Here is a 21269-nt window from a genome sequence, read left to right as displayed (position 1 = left end):
ATAGAGATACCGGCTTAAAAAGGAATTAGGCCTAAAACCTCCCAAGTTAATCGCAAAACAATGGGCCAAATCCTATCCGAATAATCTTATCATAAACCCTCAAAACCAACACTGCCTCAGGCTAGCTAAACCATGAAGATGGGTTCAGCCTCAGCTGGTTTAGTTTCAATCTTCAGCAATGGCTACCGGAGTCTCAGTGCTCCAGTCTCCTCCTGGCGAACGTTAGCGTCTTCTTCTTTATATAAGCATTACAAGAGGAATAGCAAGAGTGCAGTTTTTTCTTGCTTGAGTTCAAGCAAGATAGAGCTTTCTTGTTTATCTTCCAAAGTGGATGTTGCCCAAACAACGACTACTTCTGTTAATGGGTACTTCAGCTTCTTCTTTTTTCTTCTCCTTTTTTGCTGTCGGGTATCAGTTTTTAGAGAAAAAAATTATATCTTTCGGATTATAAATGTTAAGAAAAAGTTAGGTAACCGGAAAAGTGGTTCTCTTTCTTAGTTTATATGTTTTTTTGGTGTGTGTTTTAGTTTTGTTATTATTATTTTCTATTGTTTCAACTATAAATTTTGAGAGTTCAAGCAAAAGGAAACTATAAATATTGATATACCAACTCGAATCCTGTTGAGGTTTTGATGATCTTTTGTTATTTGTAGTGCTACATTGAGGTTATCCTTCTTTATAATTTTACTCATCCTTTTTTTATGGTAATTCTATGTTTTGTAATTGAGATTCATTTCCCTTGCAGCTATCACAAATATGACCGGTTGCTTCCATGTCCTTCAGAAAATGGCCCTCCAAGAGTTGAACACTTAGTTGTTTCAGAAGGAGGGCCTGTTCTGGAGTACATCTGTAAATCACTAGATCTTCCTCCTCTGTAAGTTATTATCCTCTATGTTTATTTTGTTTTAAACTACGTGATTTATGGTGTTATACACTGATCTTTTCATTAATAAGAACAGAGTGATACATACAAAATTTCATTCTTTGAAGGTTTGTTGCAGATCTCATCCATTTTGGAGCAGTATATTATGCCCTTGTGTGTCCACAGCCTCCTCCAAGTGCCACCCCGGAGCAAATTAGGATATTTAAAGAAGTAACAGCACCATCAGTTTTAAGTAAAAGAACATCCATTAAGGGGAAAACCGTACGGGAGGCGCAAAAAACTTTCCGTATAACTCACGTTGAGCAGTTTGTTGAAGCTGGAACATACTTACGTGTGCATGTACACCCGAAACGTTTTCCAAGGTGAACCACTACTATTACACTTGTTTCTTTATTTATTTTTTCATTGTAATGCTATTGAAACTTGTATGTAGACCAGGTGTTATGAAATTGACTGGAAATCAAGAATCATAGCTGTGACTGACTCCTATGTGGTTTTGGACAAACCTGCCGGTACATCTGTATGTGACTGCTTCCTTTATTTCTTCAATTGTGATTTGAACTTAGCAAAGTTATTCTATTAATGCATGCCCAAATCCGATATTTGCAAATGTGAGGTGTGGATGAATTATGACATCTATATTCTATCTCAACTTGCTAGGTTGGAGGAACTTCAGACAATATAGAAGAAAGTTGTGCAACATTTGCTAGTCGTGCATTGGGATTTTCCACCCCATTGAAGACTACTCATCAGATAGATAATTGCACGGAAGGCTGGTATTGTATCTTGTCAATGTTACATTGCTTGTGGTTGATTATAGCCTTTTCTTTCTTATTATTTTATTTCCATTGTGTGTTAGTATGCTAAGTAATAACTAGTAATTTACTTGCAGTGTTGTATTAGCTAGGACTAAGGAGTATTGCTCAATTTTTCATGGAAAAATCAGAGTAAGTTTCTAATAGGTTTGTATAATTTGAGGACAGTAGTTATATTTGAGAGCTTTAACTTGTAAATATAGCTGATATTTCTGTGAAGTCGTGTTTTTTCAAAGTAAATAGATTAATTAATTAACTATCTATGAATGTGTATAAGGTTTAATTTAGCAAATGGATATCTGTTCGCTTTGTTCTAGTCTGTTTGCTTGTCTGTGTTGCACTGACGCTTTCTGGTTTTATTACAACAGGAGAAAAAGGTAAAGAAACTATATCTTGCTCTCACAGCTGCACCTGTACCAATTGGAATAATAACACACTATATGCGTCCAATCAATGTTGCTCCTAGACTCGTCTCAGAGGGTAATGCTGTCTCCTAAGCATTTTGATTATGCTAGTTAATTTCTCAACCAAACCCAAAAGAGATAAGAATGAGGAAAAAACATGGAACATAAAAGATGTAGCCCTCTCCATATTGCTCCTGTCTGACCAAATGATGTCTCACTCACTCTTTTCCCCTCTTTCTATTTCATGAATTGATATGAATGCCAAGTTCTGTATTAAAAGCTACTTGATTAGTAGAAAATAATCGCATTACAGTTGTAGGCTTTTGATTGGATGTGTGATGTTTTTTTTTGCTGTTGTTGTTTATTACGTGTTTTCTGCAATTACATGGAGATTTCAACCCCCTCCACTAATTTGCTCGAGATATTTTTACATTGTCTGCTCAGAAGTTCTTTTGGTCGTTAGCATTTTCTTTCTGTCCTATTTCAACATTTCTAATATGGGTTAAAGCCTGGAGTTTATATGACTTGCAGATTTTATTAAAGGATGGTACTTGTGTAAACTTGAGGTTATGGAATGCAAGGAGGTTCCCTGGCCAGATCCTGTCATTCAACAAAAGTACTGTATTGAGGACTCTGAGTGGCCCTCGAAAGATCGTGCTTATGAGTGTAAAATAAACCTTTTGACTGGTCGGACTCATCAGGTTATTAAGTTATTTCTTTCTGTAGTCTTCCAAGTTTACTTGATATGCAGTCTAAGCTATGCATTTCTTTCATAGCATCATTTTTCTTGGTTAATGGTGGCATTCGAAAGGTAACCGCCGTAATTTAATGACATACGTCTAGTAGCATGCTTTTCCTTTTAGAGATGACTACCGGTTCCTAATATTAAGCAAATATTTTGTCTAGATTATGATGAGCTTTAGAAAATCTAAAAGCCTAAAGCTTGGGGAAATGGAGTTTGTTGATTCCTGATAATTCAGATATATTTAGAGTTGTTTCTGAACTGCTCAAGTCCATTTCTGCATCTCTCGACCTTCATTTAGGTGCTAGTTTTTTGTACTTCAATTAATAGAGAGGAGCAGAAAAGAACAAAGCTCAATGTGAATTTTCATAGTATTGGCAATAGGAGTGGATTTTTATAACTACTTATCATTTGATGCAGGTTCGTGCACAACTGGCTGCCTGTGGGGCACCAATAGTGGGCGACTCGATGTACATGCCAGCTGCTATTGCAGAGATGGCAAACCCTGGGCTTAACCCATTTGGTAAATACAAAAAGTACACTACTGAGAGTGATAAAGAAATGACTGTCACAAAGTGGTTTGCCCGGTTTGGGAAAGAGCCAAAGGTTGCCATTGGTCTGCAAGCTTGTCAAATTTCATGGGATGATGGTGAGCACTTTTATGAAGCCAGATCTCCCTGGTGGAGAACTGGAATGGCTTAAATTGTATACGATGGGACAAGGATAATCAGTCATTTTAAGGTACATGCCTCGTGTTAATCTTGTTGTGAAGGTCTCATTTCTATTTACAACGGGACTCTACAATTTTAGTAACCAGCATGAAGGTAAAGTCTATAGATGGAGTAAGGCAGATGATCATTGTTTAAGTAAGGAGTTCCTGCAATATATAATCTTTGTTTCTCCTTGTGATGTTTTGCAGGGTCACGTGGCAGTTTCAATTTGTAGATGTTTCCAGTTAGAAAGGCCCTCTTTGGCTCATTTTGAATTTCTAGATCCTCCATTTCCGTTTTCCCTTGGGTTGTGATTTTTCTTGTAACCTTTGTAGTGGTTGTGAGATATGGTTGATGTTGTTTCCAAATAGTTGAGCACTAAATAGTTAAAAATTTAATTTATTAGTCTCTTGCAGATTCAGTCTTGCCATCTAAATTTAATTTAATAATCAACTACAATTTTATTCTCTGAAGTTCAAATGTGCTACAGCATGTAATTAATCTACACCCTAGCTTCCCTTAATTATTTTATTAAGTAAAATCACTAATAAAGCTCATAAGAAAGTTCTTGAACTGGTTCATGGCTTAACAGGAAAAAGTCTTTAGCCTTGCCCCATAAGATTTTGTATTCCCAAGAAAAAACTTCCACTGCAACCATTTTGATTGGCCTGAACTTATACATCTCTTCATTTATGATTGATGCTCATAATATGCAGTTAGTATTGGAATTTCACTGCATCATATCTACACGGATCAAAAAGGAAAATACTCTGGCATTCCAAAGGCAATTACTTCCAATTCCAAACAAAACTTGTATGACATTCATGCATGTGAAATGAACTTGGAGGTCGAACACATAAAAATACTGTCATTTCATCCATAACAACACGAAAAAATTAGAATCCTTTACAAACTTGGTGGAGCCAATAATCTGAATTAGCAAAACTTTCCACCAAACACAACCCAATACAAACTACCAGCCCATCTGGATCATTCATTTTGTGTTCAAGTTATCACCCAAAGCTAATTTACTTTTACCCTTTTGTAAAATAAATATGTTTTTCTAATTTACACAAGCTTTTTGGTCCAAATTCCTGCACTTCTGGTCTTAATGACCACTGAAAGGAAGGTAAAAGCCACAAAAATCTTATTACATGCAGATCACTCTTTATATTTGAAGTTGTGCGGAGGAGCCCATTTGAGTATATGCAGCCCTGGTCTTTGATGTTCGTGAAGATTTTGAGGACGAAGACGTCTTCTTTTTTCGCTTTTGTTTCTTAGGAATATCTGGGAGATCCGTGCTAGAGAGGTTTGTCATCATCTCCGTTGCAGGTTGGCATCCCATTGATTGCTCAAAATCTGTTTATTAAATAATGAAACACCCCATCAGAAGACGTATATATATCTATAGCAGTGAGTTATAAAGATCCATTAAAATTATTGAAAGGGACCACCAAAATGATCTCTAGTTAGGACTAGTAGCATATAGGGTTCCCCTAGATATGGCAGTTTTTGTCCCGTGACAGAAGAGCCAAGGGAGCAAATAGTTTGAAAATCTTTTCTCCATGTCTTGGAAAACTTAGCTTCAATATAATTGAGATATATAAAACATTTCCCCTTTGTCCATCTGACCCGTGAAATGGCCCTATTTTATTGTTTTACTCTTATATTAAGAATTCTCCACATGGTATCTGACAATGCTTTAGGGATGATGGATGCTTGGTTTTCAAGTATAAATAAAGAAAATAAATCCTACTATTATTCTCTGTATGTATAGCATATTCTCGACTACTATTTTATTTCATCTAAATCATGCACGCATATTAGCATATCAAAGAAAAACAAGGTAAAATTGAGAGAAAACATGCCTTGAGAAGACCATGTAGGATTAGAATCTCTGGAGTTACCAATTGATGTTGCTGTGAAATCAGGGTCTGTCTTGAATTCATTCATCTGCAATAAAGGTCCATGCCAAGGCAACACAGTTAAAGAGATAAACACAAACGGACTTACAACTTACTTGAATGTTAAATCAAATATGGAACAGACTGGAGATAACATTACCCAACTGGGTGCAGTGCCAGAAGAGCCATCCCAACCAATGTGTGTCACATGTTTAACATCTGTCGGATACCCAATTTCCATCTCTCGTTCCTTCACAACTACAAACAACAAAATACCCCTTTCCCACTTCAGTTCCAAAGCAATCAAAACACAACACTAACCCAGGAAACATACCCAAATACATAAATTTGTGGAATGAATGTATAAAGAAAGAGACAGAAAGGGGCCTTACCAAAGATTTGGGAAATGAATTTGAAACTTTTGTAGATCCCTTTCATCTTGGTAACCATGATGGTGTTGACTAGGAATACAATGGAGCAACTGGTTCAAAGAATGATTGATTGTTGAAGGAACCTCTAGAAAAATGAGAAATGGGAAGAGATTGGACTTTTGCCTGCCGAAAAGTAGTTGTACTTGACATGAAGTTTGTTGCTTTAACCTTTTATATATATATATACAAAAAAAAAACAAAAAGTTGCTGCGTATCAGAGGAGTAATTACATGTGATTGAGGGACTATATTACCCGTGAAACAAGGTATCTATCCTTGGAACTAAAGCAAATTATGATAATAAATAGATGAAAGATAGATCGTTTAGGTGTAGAAATAAACAACTTTAATGTACCTATAAAATTCCCCCCATCTTCTCCAAGCATTGATGCAAGGTTCCATTCTTCATCTTGTTTGTATAACTTTTTTTTACAAACGGATAAACATAAAAAAGGAAAAAGAAAACCCAACAGAGATAACAAGGAAGAGAAAAGGAAAGGCAATGCAGATGGCGGCTTCAAGGGAAAGAAGATAAGAGAGAGGGCTCTCAAGGGAATAGAAGAGATAGTGGAAGGGCATGAAATGAAACTAAATAAGAACCTCCCAAAATGAAAGGTGAGATAATATGGGCCTTGACAGACAAAAAAAAACAACAAAGAATGGAGTCGGGACATAAAAAAATCGGGTGGTGGCTCTGTTTATTTGGTTAAAAAGCACAAGATTGAGACTTGAGACAGTATTTGTTGTTGCTACTTTATATGTATTTTCAAGGCTACTCCGTCAAAGTTAATAAAATACTTTTTTAAGTCGGGGGAAAAAAACCAGAAGATATGGGAGAAGGACAAAAACGATATAATGCTTTTCTTTTGCCCACCAAATGTTGCAGTTTTGGACATGTCCTGTTCAATTTCGTTTAATCTTCCTTGAAAAAAAATTTTCACTTTCCCTTTTTTTCTTTCACCTTATTACTTCTATACTGTTAATTCTCCAAGGATGGAAATCAAAAGTCAAAGACCAAAAGGAATCATCCATTCCTTTTAATTGGTTCATTAACATAAACGTAACTTTCCATAATTGTCAATCAATTATAATGGATTTTTCATGACCCCCACATGGATACTCATCATCTCTTTAAAATATTTTCTGGCAATGAATCTGATTTTAACAATGTCTTCCTCCTGGGGTATTATGATATTATAACTGCTTCTGACCAACATCTTCTTGGAATCTGATACAGCTAAATTTCCTAAGCATTTCTTTGGAAACCACACAATATCTTTGAAATGTAATTGGTTGTTGTAGCCACGTTTGGAGCAGCTGTCTCTTGGAATAAAACACAGCTTTAGTTCTTGGTTTCCGATCCTTCTCAGCTTTAAAAGACAAAGGGCGAATTTGAATATGCCTTGGGTTTTTTTGTACAAAGTAGAATACTCAGCAAATCTCTCTCTTAAGTTCAACGAAACTAAGGTTAATTTATAAGTAAAAGGTTACCATCAAATTTAGTTTAGTGAATTGGGTAAGACAACAGTAACTTCTTATTACCCTTGCTTCAAAGCAATCGATTAGTTAATGAACTAAAGCTTGATTCAAACCTTAAATTCGTGTCCATTTTAGCCAAACTATTACAGCGGAAGGGTTGATGGACGACTTTCATTTATTAAAAAAAAAAACACAAGAGTCGCAGTGAATATATTTACAGCCATTCTTTAAAAGTCACCCCTGTAGATTTCAACCAAGATCCTCCCTGTATGAGCTCAGCCACAGTGAACTTTTTGGCCTCTTCGGCGCTAGTAATGACATGAAAGCCTGGCCATTTCACTCTCTTGCTAGTGTCAGCTTCTGGTCCCCTGTTCATGTACTCCCCGTAGTACAATGTCTTCAAAGCGAAATCCTCACTCCAAACCGACCAACCTGAAGGGTCAATATGGTCACCAATGTAGGATTGCATCACAACAGTTCGTGAATACTCCTTCCAGGGCCGGCCTAAATATGACTTGATGGAGCCTTTAACGGGCTCAAGATCAGCACTTGCTAGTATATTACAGTTTTGGATCGAAGTCCCAGTGTTTTGGTTTGGATCTAATCTTCCTTGGGCCGTAACCATATTTGATTGTGAGTTCATGGGTTTCCGGGCCACGAGTTTGCAGTTCTGGAACACCACTGCTGCATTGCCAAATATGAAGTCCACCGTGCCGGTAACGTAGGAATCCCTGTAGAACTGGCGGTTGGAGTGGGCGTAAAGAGTGTCTTGGTAAGCATCGATCTTGCAGCGGTTTATAACAGATTGATCGGCTCCAACTCGGATGGCCACAGCTTGATGCTTTTGTGGCCCAGCTGTGTTTTGGAACCATATGTCTTGGGCCATAAATCCATCACCAACAGCCGCTGCATTATTGAAAGCAAATAAACCATAGTGTTGAAAGGAATATGTATGCATTAAGATGTATTTTAAGGTAAAGATGTTTACCGACGGTGGCTGATTTGAAGGTTGTGGATCCATCAATGACATTTAGGCTACCGGTGATAATCGTCGAGTTCATGCCATCACCAACAATCATCAAATTCTTCTTGTTTGCTCCAATCTCGACGTTTTCTTTGTAAGTACCCTTTTTCACATGAATTATGTACCTGGTCTTGCTTTTATCTGGTGCCGTTGCCACTGCTTCTCCTAGGGTCTTGTAGTTGCCACTCCCATCCTTGGCCACCACAACGTCGGCCTTGATTTCATTAGGCAAAGCCTGTAAAAGCTTTCGATCCTTGCTGCTGAGCCATGATGGAAATCCACCGGTCAATGGGTCGTCATCGAATTCTGTCTTCGTAGGAGAAACGGAAACCAAAATGGCCAGGGAAGTTCTTGCTTTCGATATAAGGTCGCTGAGCCCTGGCTCCATAAGGGTCCTCACTGACCCTTGTAGCCCATCCAAGCACGTCACATGGTTTGTCAGCACGCTGCTCAGCCACGCCTGAGCATTTGAATGCCAATTAACATCTTGTTTTTCAACACCAACCATAGAATCCATGATCCTGTCCCTGGATAACTCCATCAACTCCAGACAATCAGCCGAACTCGCTTGCTCTCTACGATTATTGATTCCATCGTTGAAGTTGCGAGCCTGGTTGATGACATTTTGTATATCAGAAGCAGATCGCTCTAAGAAAGCATGTAGCAGATCAACACCCTTCGTTCTCACGGTTGTCTTTGAGGCTACTTCAGAGAGCAAGGCTGAACATGATTTCTGGTCAACAGCTCTCTCACAATATTTATATGGATGATTAGCATCGAAGGAGCTGAATCTTACTAAAGGGATAGCAACCAGGGCAGCTAAGCATATTAGAAGTACCAATGTGAAAATTAGGGGGCAATCCCTGCTGTAAGAACCTCTTGGTCTGTCTAGTAAAGGCTGACGGATATTAGCCATGGTATTTAAGTAAGCTTGATACGCTTAACTGCAGTAGTAGGCTCTTTTGCGCTACATAATCCTTAAATAAGCAAGGGAGTCCAGTACGGGATTTTCTTAATCACAACATTGAAGTAAAGCACATAAGGGGATAATGTATGAAACAGTTACACATGGATAATAAAAAAAAAAGGTAAATAATTAACGCCATGAATGAAGATGGAAGTTATCATTAACCAGGATTTGAGTCTTGAGATGATCAAGTTTTCTCAGTGGATCATTTGTCAACTTTGGAAAACTGGGACATTTGTAACCATGCTTTAGGCTGTTCCTTTTCTCCGGGTCCCTCAATGGCTAAGCGGCAACATTAGAGCTAAGGCTATTTAGCTCAGGAACAAGGTCGAACCTTTTGTTCCTTCAACTAAATCTAAACATCAAACCTTTCTCATTATTATCTTTAATTATTGACAATTTTCCGAGTGCTTGAAACATTCAACTAAAACTGTTGAATGGTTATGAAATTGCTACATGTTCAAATGGTTCATAAATACACGAGGAGTGCTCAAAGACATTGCATAAGGTGCATATCATTATCTTACACATATTCGGCTGAGACAATATTTTAATACGGAAACACACCCAATACTTTTAAAAACATAAATATAATCAAATTGGAACAAAAACAATACTTACTAAAGAATACAAAATGAAGCACATATGTATGTGAATGCTTGGTTATTTATAATAGAACACGTCCAGCTTTTGAATAAAATCTATTGAGCGATGACTTAGGAAAAGCAAGGGATCATGATGGCACTGTCTGCCACTTTAGAATCCAAGTGGAGGATTTTAGATCCGCTTATAATGTGAGCCATCATGGAATTGCTGAATATCACCATTAAAAGAACAATAAACCCAATGGGAACTCTTGCCACAAACAACAGCATTTCATTGATTTGCTTGAACGATAGCGATAAATTCAATCACTTCACCTACTCTACTTACCTTTGTTTACCATTCTTTTTTTTTAAATAAATATTTATTATTGTCCTTTTTCCTTTACCCTTCTTCATCTTTTCTTCCTAGAACTTTGTCTAAGTTTAAACATTGGGAACAACTAAACGTATTTAAAAAACTTAAATTTATAAATTTGGAGGAACCCAACATGATTTATTGGAAAAACGACAAGAGTGCAAGGCCAACTTCTATTAAATTTGAAGGGGGAACAACTAAACGTATTTTAAAAACTTAAATTTACATAAACTTATACTAGTTTATGGTTCTGGGTTCTTATCTTTCAACTCGAAAAGGACATTGATATTTGCTTTAATCTTGCTGTTTCTTTACAATACCTAGAGAGTTGTTTACTCTTAGCCCATCCCAAACAATTACCCATTCGAAATGGTCCACGAACAAATAAATCAAAATGGCCCAACTAGCTTTTCAAAGGATCCCATCTGACTGATCCATCCATAAACTAGGTTTAGTACTTGAATGCGGAGTCAGCTGTCAACCTTAGCAGGTAACGTTTAAGCTTAAAACTCGAATATCGATATCGCAATCTCTTATTATATTAAACCGAAATAACAATGCAGGCAGGCAGCCTTTGATGTAAACTACAGCTTTAGTAATCCAAGGAGGAGGATAAATGCAGACAACAATGAATATAACGATACTAAAGGAACAAATTGATCAGTGATTATAGAGTTTTATCCAAGAAATGTGTGTTGAACAACAAATGATTGAATGGGAAAAAGAACCATTCATCCATAGTTCAGGCGGAATATGTCATTCTGCACGTAGAAGTTTCCTTCAAGCATGGGGATTAGATGAAACATCTGTTATACCATTAAAAATTAGAGACTAAAATTGTATTAATTAAGAATGAGAACCAAGCTTTGAGTAAGAAATACCTAACCTGGCTGAACCGTAAATGGTGCTCCTCTCCAGGCAACTGGAGACTGCCACTGATGAAGACGACAATGCCGCCAGAGAAAGAAGGTTGCGAATCTATGGTGTTGATTACATGTCGGCATTGATCAAATGGCAGACTGGTAAGCTTAGCAGTGATGTCCTCAACACCTTGTATCTTATGGCCCTCAAAGGTCAACATGGAGGAGGGCTTGTAGAGAGAAGACAATGCAGGCCGATCATTATCAAAGAGATGGTAGTAATGATCCGCAAATGCCTTCCCCACCAAATCAATTTGTTCTTCCATTTGTTATGATCTCTCAATAATAGTCAAAAGGTTCCCTCCTCCTCGAGAGTCACCATGCCATGGGAATATAAGGTTGGATGAATATATGACATTAAGAGAATAACATGTGGACTAAGCTAAGCAACCAAAAGGGACTGTCTCCCGGGTTACCATTTAGATGACTATAGTACCCCCATATTCATTTGCCTTCAGCTTAAAAGGGTAGAGATTTCCTCCAACTAGATGAGGGGTGCGATTGTAATTGTAGGATGAGGAATCAGACACCGCTGCCTGCAATTATACGCAAAGTTGGATTGGATGGAGGATTGAAACCACAGTTCAGAGCCTTTACTAGCCGTCCAAATGACTTAACAGCTACCTTTTTGTGATGTGTAAAAGCCCTGTATGGTCGTGAGTGACTCAGCAGCAATCTCTTTTAGTAAAAGTTTAAAAAAGGGAAAGAAAAAGAACACCTTAAGAAAGTGAAGTAGGAGGTGGGCCGAAAGTTTGGAATATATTCTCTTTTCTTTCCCCCTGAGAAACTTATCCTCTTTAGAACCGATTCCAAATGCCAGAAACTGGACCACAGAGAGTTTTATTAGATACCATATCTACACTTAGCCAGTGGTCCAAATCTCCATAATCAGCTAAATCAGTGTAATAGGCGCGAGTATTTAGATCCCTACCATAGAAGTGAAACTATTTAAAAAAATACTTAGTTCTGTTTTTTTGTATGAAATATATAGAATTTTTTACCTGAAGAACAAGGTCCAACAACCAAATATACCCAAGGAGCTAATTTGGTTTGGAAAAGTCATCAACAAGGGAGCCCTCGGAAAATACTTTGAATCTACAGGGGTTGTAGGTTTTCAAATAATCAAGGGTATGAAATTCATGGTTTTTCACATTAATCAATCTGAGAAACTGAGATGCTTAGGGCCTAAACCTGACTGCAACTTTAATCAACCTCAAGTAGTATAGCCCTAAGCTGATGTGTTCTCATTTCTCAAGCACTGATCAAGTATCTAGTCAACAAAAATCATTCTTCTTCACCCTCTCAATAGACAGAAAACATAGCATGATCCCCAAAATAACTCAAAAGAATTCAGGTTCATGAGTTACTAAACAAGAAAAGAAACCAGCATTTCAACCAGGAAGAAATAACATGAAATGTGTGTTCTTTTATGCCCTGGCCAATCTGAACACCCATGGAGTATGAGCCATGAAAAAGGAATTTTCCCACTGCTTGTCTTAAGCAGTTTGCTGGCGTGCATGCAAGAAGTTTGCTACATGGAGCATAAGCCATATAAAACCCATCCATGTTTAATGTGCAGTCAACGGTTTACTGCTCTAGATGTGACTCTATTGATCAAGAACATCAACTTCTAAACGTGACTGACATAAGAAGACTGCTAACTTATATGATACAAAACATCAGGAACTTGGACATAAACAAATCCTAAGAACCATGGCAAGTAAAAGGTGTCCAAGGCTTGAATTCAACTTGGACATTAAAGTTTGGTTTAGAGAATCCTGTATCGATACCACCAAACACAGATATGATTAGTGTCTTTCCAAATCAAAACTATGGTTCTCATATGTCTACAGGATTCCTTTGCAGCTTAGGATATGAAATCCTACAAGACATTTTCCAATCTATGCTTCGGCAGATACTTAAAGCATCACTAATAACAATTACAAAGATTAGATTAGTATTTTTGGTGCACGAAATTAGAGGTGTAAGCAGAGAACAAAGTAAAGGCAAACGTAGACATGAATAAGTAGATAACTAAGCAAGGGCAGCAAATTTTATTTCTCCACAAGATTTTATCCCATGCATGTAAGCCTTCATTTATAAACCCAGAGACTGAAACGAGGGTTAGCGAAAGCATCAATGCTAAACATGTAAAGCCTGACGCAGCACAGAAATAGAAATAAGTGGACGCATAATGTGGAACGCTATGGTTAAAGTATGCAAATTGATTTTTCAAGCAAAGATGTCAAGTTGTAACAAAATAATGTTCTATAAGCCAAAAATTCCAGGCAAAGTTATACAATTTAAGTATCTAAATTAGTATCGATTTGTCAACTAAAACCTCCATGTTAAAACCATAATTCACCTCATAGTAACCGGGAAAACAAAAAATGATAATCTCTTTAATTCCAACTGGAAGGCCAGAACCCATGAATCCCATACCCGGTCTTCCAATTGTCCAACAAAATCACTTTCTTCACTGCCCAGAAGGAAACTAAAAGCGTAAAAAGCATCGCCAAACGTTTGGCTGTTGCATCCTTAACATAGACAAGGACATGGGTCACGACAGCTAGCAATAACCCCACAACAGTATACAGAAAACCAACCGCGAACCCTTCTGCTCCAAGCTGCATTCCTGATCCTTGGTAAAAGAAAACCAATTTGTTTGGATCGTTCCTATCCACCAAAAACATGGGCATTTTCCTTATTATGTTATGCATTGCACCCGAAACACTGAAGAAATAAACAAAAACGGCTCCGGAAAGCCAAATTTTGGGATCGTGTATGAGGGTTTCGCCGGCGAAGATCCTTTTGGCGACCAAGGGTAAACAGAGTAACAAAAGGGCAGTGATGAGACCCAGTTGCATTTTAGAAAGAACGGGAGGGCGATGGATGGGACCCACGGTGAGTTTAGTTCTGGACTCGACGAACTCGGCCATTGACTCGGCCAAACGGGAGAAATCGCCCTGGTCCATTACATCCGAGTCATCTTTCAAGGATTTCGCCGTGGGGCCGACGAGGCGAACGTGGGGGAGGGAGTTGACGCCGAACAGCTGAAAGGAAGATTGGGATTCGCGGAACTCGATGTCACCGAAGAAGAGCTTGGTGTTGGAGCTGTTGTGGTTGGTGATGAAAGACGAGGCGACGATTTCGAATTCCCGGCGGAGTTCCCGGAGGCGGAGTTCAGGTTTGTCGTGGAAATTGGCGGCGTCGAAGAAGATGAGAAAAGAGTAAGGACGAGGGATTCGGGGATAGGTTAGGAATTTGGATACGGTTCGGTCGTCTAAGTGGATGACTCCTGATTTTGATTCGGACTGTAGAGTTAGGAGATCGGCTACTAGCTCTGATTCCAGTTCACCTGAGGAAGCTACAACGAAGAGAGAAAGGGTAATGATCGAGAGTGTGAAGAAATGAGCCGCCATTTTTACTCCTTTTTTTCCGGTTGGGATTGTTTGTGTTTATGGTATATTGGTCAGGCTTATCATTCGATTGAACCGGAAGACTTTGAATTGACATTGAACTCCACTCTTACGACACCGTTTCATACTAAGATTTTTTTTTATATAATCTAGAAGTTTATATATATTCTTTTCCGTCTCTCCAACAAGTGTTGAGAACAAATTTAAACCTTAGAAACAAGGTTGTTAGATGGTCTTCATGAATCTAAATGGAGATGAAAGATACTTTAATCATAAAATATATATATCTAAATGAAGGAGTAAGGTTTCGAGACCCAAACTTGAATGCTCTACATAACCTAATAATCAAATGGCCATGTGAATGTGATATATGCACTACCTATATCTATTACTTAAATCCAGAAATCAATCGCTTGTATGTACCCTTGTCAGGTTTAAACCCCATCTTCAACATTTCATCATGAATTTTCATAGCTTTTCTCATTTCCTTTATGTGGCAGAGCTCACAGATCATGATAGTAAAACTTGCACTATTAACCAAGTTCAACCCCGTCATATAATCAAACACCCCGACTGCTTCTTCTGCTTTCTTTTCCCTCCACAGCCCTTCAAGAATCGTGTTGTATGTCGTTACATCTAAACTTCCCTCCACTTTCACCATCTCATAATGCAATGCAACAACTTTGTCCATCTCCTTATTAAAGCAATAGTACTCCATCAGCAAACAACAAGGAACTGAATCAGGCAATAACCCTTTCTTTAGCATTAGATTCAAGAGTTCTTCAGCTTTTTTCCATTTCTTCCTTCTACACAGTGATGCTATGTATTTGGACAATTGGGAAGGACAAGGATGATGTCCTTGTTTCATAATATTCACCAACAATCCATATCCATCACCAGATTGATCTTCCTTACAAAGAACATTTGCAAATGCACAATAGCAACTGTCTTTTACCTTAATTCCCCTTTTCAACATCGTTCGATACATGTTTATAGCTTCATCTATTCTTCCGACCTGAGACATTGCCTTTAACAAAGATCCATAAGTATCATCTTGTAATCTAATGTTCTTACCACAAGCCTTCTTAAACATCATTTCAGCTGCATGTGTCTTCCTCAAATCACAAAGCTTTTGGATGATCGAATCATTTCCGAAAAATTGGCATCTTGGAAGGAATTGCTTCTCTATCATTATCCTCATTATCCTCTCCATCACTTCACTATCATTATATTTACAAGCCCCATCAAGTACTGAGCTATATGTACAAAAACTAACATCAAGCTTTCTATTATTCATCTCATTTAATCGATGAAATGCAGCTTCAAAATCCCCATTTTTGCTATAAAAATCAACAAGAAGATCATAAATTTTAGTATTATAAATGCCCTTCTCCAGAAATTTAACAACTTTGTCAAAATTCCCATTTTTGCAAAGAATTTGAGCAACCAATGACCAAGAAAATGAATCAGGGTCGACATCTCGAATCATTGCACCTAAAAAACACCAAGCTAGTTTCACCTCATTTCCTCTCTGTAAAGCATCAAGCAGCTCATTATAAGCACTTATTGAAGGAGTAAAACCATAGCTTCTGATTTTCCTAAACACCTCAAATCCTTCCATAAAAAGACCCTTTTTCGAATAACATTTGATCAACGAACTTAAAGCAGTGAAATCAAAATTTGTACCTTTGCAAGCTTGAACCATAGAATCTGCAACTAGTGGTGGAGGATGCGACTGAATCAGGGAGTGTAAAAGGGGGTCTAGGGATGGGGAAACATCCGAGCCGAGTGAAATTCGGATAATATGGCAGTGGGAGAGGAGGTCAGGTTTAAAACCCAGATGGGTTTGGACCCACTTGAAGAAAGAGAGAGAGAGATGGGGTTGATGTTGGGTTTTGCGGAGAATTTGGAGGAAGAGAGATGGGGTTAGTTTGGAGGAGAGGTTGAGAGTTTGAAGAAGGGGTGGCCAGTTATGTCTTTGTAAGAGAATGGATGAGACTTGGGAAACCAGCTGGGTTTGTTTGATTTGAGTTCTCCAATTAGAAGAAGAAGAAGGACGATTTGTTCTTTGCCTTGGTGTAAGGCTTGAAAAAGGTTTCATAAAACGGTGAGAGCGGCAGTGAAACTTCATTGGAGTTCAGTTTAGAGTTTACACTCTCCGTCGCTTGAGAAAGTACTTTTTTCGAGAAGCATTTTTTTTCCTCAAGTAGATGCATTGAATCGGGTTTGGGTAAAACTGTATCGATGGTCTTTGATTAGATGATTAGTTTATTATTTAACCTAAATTATCTAAATAGTCACTTTTATTTATTTCAAGTTACATTTTAGTCACTAACGTTTAAAATGTTATGTTTTAGTCACTTACATTATCGCATTATAACATTTTAATCACTGAGCCCGTTAACGGTAAAGGTAAGCTGACATGGTAGGTTAAATCATCATTTTAAACAAAAATTTTAAGTTAATTTATACAATCAGTCCCCATATTTTTTCGTTTTGAGCAATTTAATTTTTTTCTTTTATGTTTTTTTAACTTTCTTTTTTTTTTCATTTTTGATTCTCTTCTGCTTCTTCCTCTATTTTTCTCCTATCTCCATTTTCTTTTAACATAGTTTTTCTATAATTTCCATTTGTTAAAACTAGTCCCTATACTTTTATTTTTTTTTGAACAATTTAATTCTTTCCGAATGAGACAAGCCTGTGGACTAATTTTAAGAAATGAAAAACATAGAAAAACTACGTTAAAAAGAAATGAAGAAGGAAGGAAAACAGAGGTAGAAGCAGAAGAGAATGAAAAAAAGAAGAAAAGTTAAAAGAACATAAAAGATAAATTGCTCAAAATGATAAAAATATAGGGACCAATGGTAGAATTTAACCTAAAATTTTTGTTTGAAATAATGATTTAACCTGTCATGTCAGCTTATCGTTACACCATTGATGGCAATTAACAGCTCAGTGATTAAAATGTTACAATACGATAACGTAAGTAAGTAAAATGTAATATTTCAAACATAAATGATTAAATGTAACCTGTGACAAATAAAAGTGACTATTTTGGTTCTAACAAAATTTTAAAAATCATAAAGTAAAAAAAAAGGAAAAAAAAGAATATAATTAATAAATATAAATAAATAATAATACCAAGATAAGCATTTATTTATAAAATTAAATATTTAAACTAACTTAAATCTCATTCAAATGATATTTTAATCAATCGTTTACTTAGTTCAATTGATTTTTTTACTAATTTAAATTTTTAATTTTATAATATTGATTGAACTGATTAAACCATTAATTCTCGATTTAACTGATTTAATCTAGTTTTAACACCCATGATTGGTTAATGAAGTTGGTGTTAGTAACCAATTCCAACTCAGAATATAAGAATTAGAAAATCAGCTAAAATTTATAGTTTTAAAAAATAACTTATATTATTATAAAAATATTTTTATTTTTTATATTAGATAAAATCGTTAAAATCAAAATTTAAATTTGATGGTACAACTAAAATTTTGTGGTATATATTTAATTTTTATATATATAAAAATAGAAAATGGATTATAGGTATTAAAATCCAAATTCGGTTTATATTTAAATCAGGCGTAACTTACTTGAGAAATCTTCCACCTTAAACGAATATCCAAATCATATCTAAATATCGGGCAGAGGAATAGCAAAGAAACTCAAATGGATTAAAGTGGTGATTGATTCGGTTGGGAAGGGTGCAATTGGGTTTAAATTAAAGGTCCAATCGGCAATGAGCAATTAAAATCCAATTTCAGCACTTGGATTTTAATGACGTCTTTAATCATGTCGCTTTTGCTTTAGTCCTTTTAAAGGAAAATAACCTTAGCCAATTTTAAAGACTTGAGCTTCTTTCAATAAAATTTTTAGACAACTGGCATAGCTAATTCCTTTTAGGTTGCAAGTTTTGTTATTGAACAAAAGGGATTACAATTTGCTTTCTGTTTTTGTTCTGAAAGGGGCTTACAAATTGTTCAAGGTCCAGAAGGGCATATCGATAACACATTAGTGGTAATAATGCATCTCTGCTCAAACCCAGGGGTTTCAGGTATGGCCCACAACCTGGAGTTGCAGCAACATTCACCTTTCCTTCATTTAATATTGCACAACATTTTTTTCTCTTCATTTTCTAAGATAATATGGACATTAAGCATAACTCAATTAAACCAAAACTCAAAGCAAAAGTCCTCCTTTTGTCCAGCTCCAGTCTTTCACACACACCATTCCAGAACGGTCTAGTTTCATTTACGTATAATCTTTATGGAGTCCATTCCCTGAAAACCAAACCCCCTATCAAATATGTTCAAGCATCCACAATCTCCTCTGTTTCAGCAGCAGCAAGAACAAACTCCGGTTGTACTCTTTCAGCTTCGCTGAAGGTCCCGTCTATCGCATTTGGCTGTCCCAATGCCTTCAAGGCTAAATGTGCTGCCTTCTGCCCTGATATCATCATTGCTCCAAATGTTGGACCCTGCAAAATCAAACCAACATTTTGTCAATAACATTATTTTACTCCACAGGGAACATGTTCCTAGTCACTAAACACGAGGATAAGGTTACCATTCTTGGGGCTCCGTCAATCTCTGCAACTTCCATTCCCGTAACAATCATGCCAGGCACAACCTCCCTGGTAAGTCTAACAATTGCATCCTCGGCAGTATTCATATCCAGTGCCTTCATTCCAGGGACGCTATCGATCATCCCAATACTCTTCAATCTCTTGACTCCGGTGGCTCCAAATGGTCCGTCATGCCCACAAGAACTGACCACAACCTTGGACTCCATCACGTTTGGGTCCATGCAAGATTGTGTGTCATGGTTCATTGACACCAAAGCCCAGTTTGTAACCACACCGGCGACTCTGTTTTCCTTCACGATCAAATCCTCAGCAGCCACAGCATTGAATAGCTTCACGTTAGGCCTTGCCAAGAGCTTGCTCATGACTGTTGAGGTGAACAGAGCTGCGTGCTTGATCACTACGTAGTCTTCTTGTTCATCGTACTGGATGCCGAGCTCGTCAAGGAATCTGTGAGCCGGTTTCCGCACAACCATGGCTGAAAATAGTTGGCCACCGAGCCATGCGCCTCCACCGGGGCTAACAGACTGTTCAATTATGGCGACACGGATGTTGGGGTTTTTACTAATCTCGTAAGCACAGGAGAGACCTGCAGAGCCGGCGCCGACGATGATAACATCGGTGTCAGCATAGGTTATCATGTCCATCATGTAACGGCGTGTCATTTCACGAGCGACATAGGATTCTTTGATGGGTTGGAATTTAAAGGACTGCAAGTCGTAAGGAGGGGTTAAGGACATGGAAATGGTGGCGGTTTGGGAGGAGGATTTAATGGGAGTAAAGCGAGAAGCTAAAGGGGTGCCATGGAAGGATGACTTGTGGTCTAAGAAGGATGGTTTAGGGGTGGAAGACAGTGAAGTGAGGGTTGTTGCCATGGCTGCCATTGAATGGGTCAAAACTATTTTTGGGGTGCGTTTGTGTGGTAAATGGAGGGGATATGGTAACGAGTATCAACTTGGGGTGTTATTTAAGCTTGTTTGCAGGGGGGAGAGCTGAAAATATCTGAACTGGAGTGCTGAAGCTGGATCAAAATATCTGCTCAAAAAATCTGAAAAGCAGTGATAGAAGATAAAATTTGAACGGTTCATAATGCTTGGAAATTTGCTATTAGCTTGGGATATGGGTATAGTGGTATCTCCTGCTGCTAGGATCCTTCGGCTTTCTTCTGGAAAATTCACAACCCCTAAACAAAATAATCATTAAGATTTCTTTTGAACGGACTGTAAGTTAATGATGGCGATATTAGTTACCGGTACGATTAAAATTAGTAAATGACAACAGAAAATGTAAATGACAGAAGAAATTGACCATTCACTAGTTAAGACATTAAATTAGTAAATGACAATAGAAAATGACCAGTCACTAGTCAAGAGATTAAATTAAAATGTATATATATAATAAATATAATATTATTAAAATTTACTAGATTTTATTTACATTAATAAAATAAAAGTAAATGATTTAAATTTTTAGAAAATGAAGGGCGACATAATAGGATATAGTAATTTTATATATAGTTTAACGATAGTTGTAGTATTAAAAAAATCTTAATTTTTACTTTATAAAATTACTAATACATATCATTTACTTTTTTATTTTAGGATAAATTACATTTAAGGTCACTGAATTATTAATAAATTTAAGATTTGGTCACTCAACTTTAAAAAGTTAGAAAATGGTCATTAAGTTATTAGAAAGTTTTCATTTAAGTCACTAGATTGTTAAAATTGTTGTTGTATGGCCTTCTTCATTCTCACCTCCAACACCGATTAGATGGGTAAACTTTCATTCATCTTCTACATATTAGTATTTTTTTCATAAAACAACTTTGAACGTCACCAATATGCGAACCAAAATTCGAATAGCTTTATTCTTCAATTTTTGACATTGGCCATCAGATTTGTAACGACTCAATTTTAGCCAGTGTAATTTTACTTTATAAAATTACTAATACATATCATTTACTTTTTTATTTTAGGATAAATTACATTTAAGGTCACTGAATTATTAAT

The 21269-nt window shown here is 37.0% G+C and overlaps 7 protein-coding genes across 11 annotated transcripts; 1 reads left to right on the top strand and 6 right to left on the bottom strand.

The window, feature by feature from the left end:
- Positions 1-46: 46 nt before the first annotated feature.
- On the top strand, positions 47-3975 carry LOC107905945 (RNA pseudouridine synthase 6, chloroplastic). 3 transcript variants are annotated; one of them, XR_001686637.2, is made up of 10 exons: positions 47-365; positions 746-874; positions 991-1245; positions 1322-1403; positions 1544-1659; positions 1776-1830; positions 2067-2178; positions 2634-2803; positions 3265-3668; positions 3764-3975. XR_001686637.2 is itself a non-coding variant. In XM_016832746.2 (10 exons), the coding sequence occupies exons 1-9, from the start codon at positions 133-135 to the stop codon at positions 3544-3546; spliced, it is 1434 nt and encodes a 477-aa protein (XP_016688235.1). In that variant the 5' UTR covers positions 47-132; the 3' UTR covers positions 3547-3585; positions 3756-3975. The 3 variants fall into 3 exon arrangements, 2 of the variants coding, with proteins under 2 accessions (XP_016688235.1, XP_016688234.1); XM_016832746.2 differs by having other exon boundaries at positions 3265-3585; positions 3756-3975; XM_016832745.2 differs by having other exon boundaries at positions 48-365; positions 3265-3585.
- A 436-nt stretch (positions 3976-4411) lies between these two features.
- On the bottom strand, positions 4412-6657 carry LOC107905946 (CRIB domain-containing protein RIC10). 2 transcript variants are annotated; one of them, XM_016832747.2, is made up of 5 exons: positions 6244-6657; positions 5851-6057; positions 5619-5716; positions 5423-5507; positions 4412-4913 (listed from the first exon to the last, which is right to left on the bottom strand). In XM_016832747.2, exons 2-5 carry the CDS (start codon positions 5906-5908, stop codon positions 4723-4725), a joined length of 432 nt encoding a protein of 143 aa, XP_016688236.1. In that variant the 5' UTR covers positions 5909-6057; positions 6244-6657; the 3' UTR covers positions 4412-4722. The 2 variants fall into 2 exon arrangements, with proteins under 2 accessions (XP_016688236.1, XP_016688237.1); XM_016832748.2 differs by having other exon boundaries at positions 5851-6012; positions 6244-6606.
- A 717-nt stretch (positions 6658-7374) lies between these two features.
- LOC107905947 (pectinesterase) lies at positions 7375-9968 on the bottom strand. The gene is made up of 2 exons (XM_016832749.2): positions 8356-9968; positions 7375-8273 (listed from the first exon to the last, which is right to left on the bottom strand). The coding sequence occupies exons 1-2, from the start codon at positions 9305-9307 to the stop codon at positions 7582-7584; spliced, it is 1644 nt and encodes a 547-aa protein (XP_016688238.1). The 5' UTR covers positions 9308-9968; the 3' UTR covers positions 7375-7581.
- Positions 9969-10839: 871 nt separating this feature from the next.
- LOC107905951 (nuclear transport factor 2B) lies at positions 10840-16756 on the bottom strand. Of its 2 annotated transcripts, none has more exons than XM_041093952.1 (4): positions 16344-16756; positions 11957-12061; positions 11205-11884; positions 10840-11124 (listed from the first exon to the last, which is right to left on the bottom strand). In XM_041093952.1, the coding sequence occupies exons 3-4, from the start codon at positions 11502-11504 to the stop codon at positions 11050-11052; spliced, it is 375 nt and encodes a 124-aa protein (XP_040949886.1). In that variant the 5' UTR covers positions 11505-11884; positions 11957-12061; positions 16344-16756; the 3' UTR covers positions 10840-11049. The 2 variants fall into 2 exon arrangements, with proteins under 2 accessions (XP_040949886.1, XP_040949885.1); XM_041093951.1 differs by lacking the exon at positions 16344-16756 and adding an exon at positions 12240-13152.
- Positions 13436-14660, bottom strand: LOC107905950 (probable dolichyl-diphosphooligosaccharide--protein glycosyltransferase subunit 3B). The gene has a single exon (XM_016832751.2). It carries the CDS (start codon positions 14658-14660, stop codon positions 13641-13643), a length of 1020 nt encoding a protein of 339 aa, XP_016688240.1. The 3' UTR covers positions 13436-13640.
- Positions 15046-16788, bottom strand: LOC107905949 (pentatricopeptide repeat-containing protein At4g21170). Its single transcript, XM_041092660.1, has one exon. The coding sequence runs from the start codon at positions 16786-16788 to the stop codon at positions 15046-15048; it is 1743 nt and encodes a 580-aa protein (XP_040948594.1).
- A 1773-nt stretch (positions 16789-18561) lies between these two features.
- Positions 18562-20442, bottom strand: LOC121217764 (thiamine thiazole synthase 2, chloroplastic). Its single transcript, XM_041093950.1, has 2 exons — positions 19242-20442; positions 18562-19152 (listed from the first exon to the last, which is right to left on the bottom strand). The coding sequence occupies exons 1-2, from the start codon at positions 20139-20141 to the stop codon at positions 18985-18987; spliced, it is 1068 nt and encodes a 355-aa protein (XP_040949884.1). The 5' UTR covers positions 20142-20442; the 3' UTR covers positions 18562-18984.
- Positions 20443-21269: the final 827 nt, after the last annotated feature.

This window comes from Gossypium hirsutum, chromosome D05 (assembly GCF_007990345.1).
Source record: "Gossypium hirsutum isolate 1008001.06 chromosome D05, Gossypium_hirsutum_v2.1, whole genome shotgun sequence".
NCBI classification, from domain to species: domain Eukaryota; kingdom Viridiplantae; phylum Streptophyta; class Magnoliopsida; order Malvales; family Malvaceae; genus Gossypium; species Gossypium hirsutum.
Note: the sequence above shows the minus strand (reverse complement) of the source record. Positions and strands in the feature narration are given on the sequence as shown.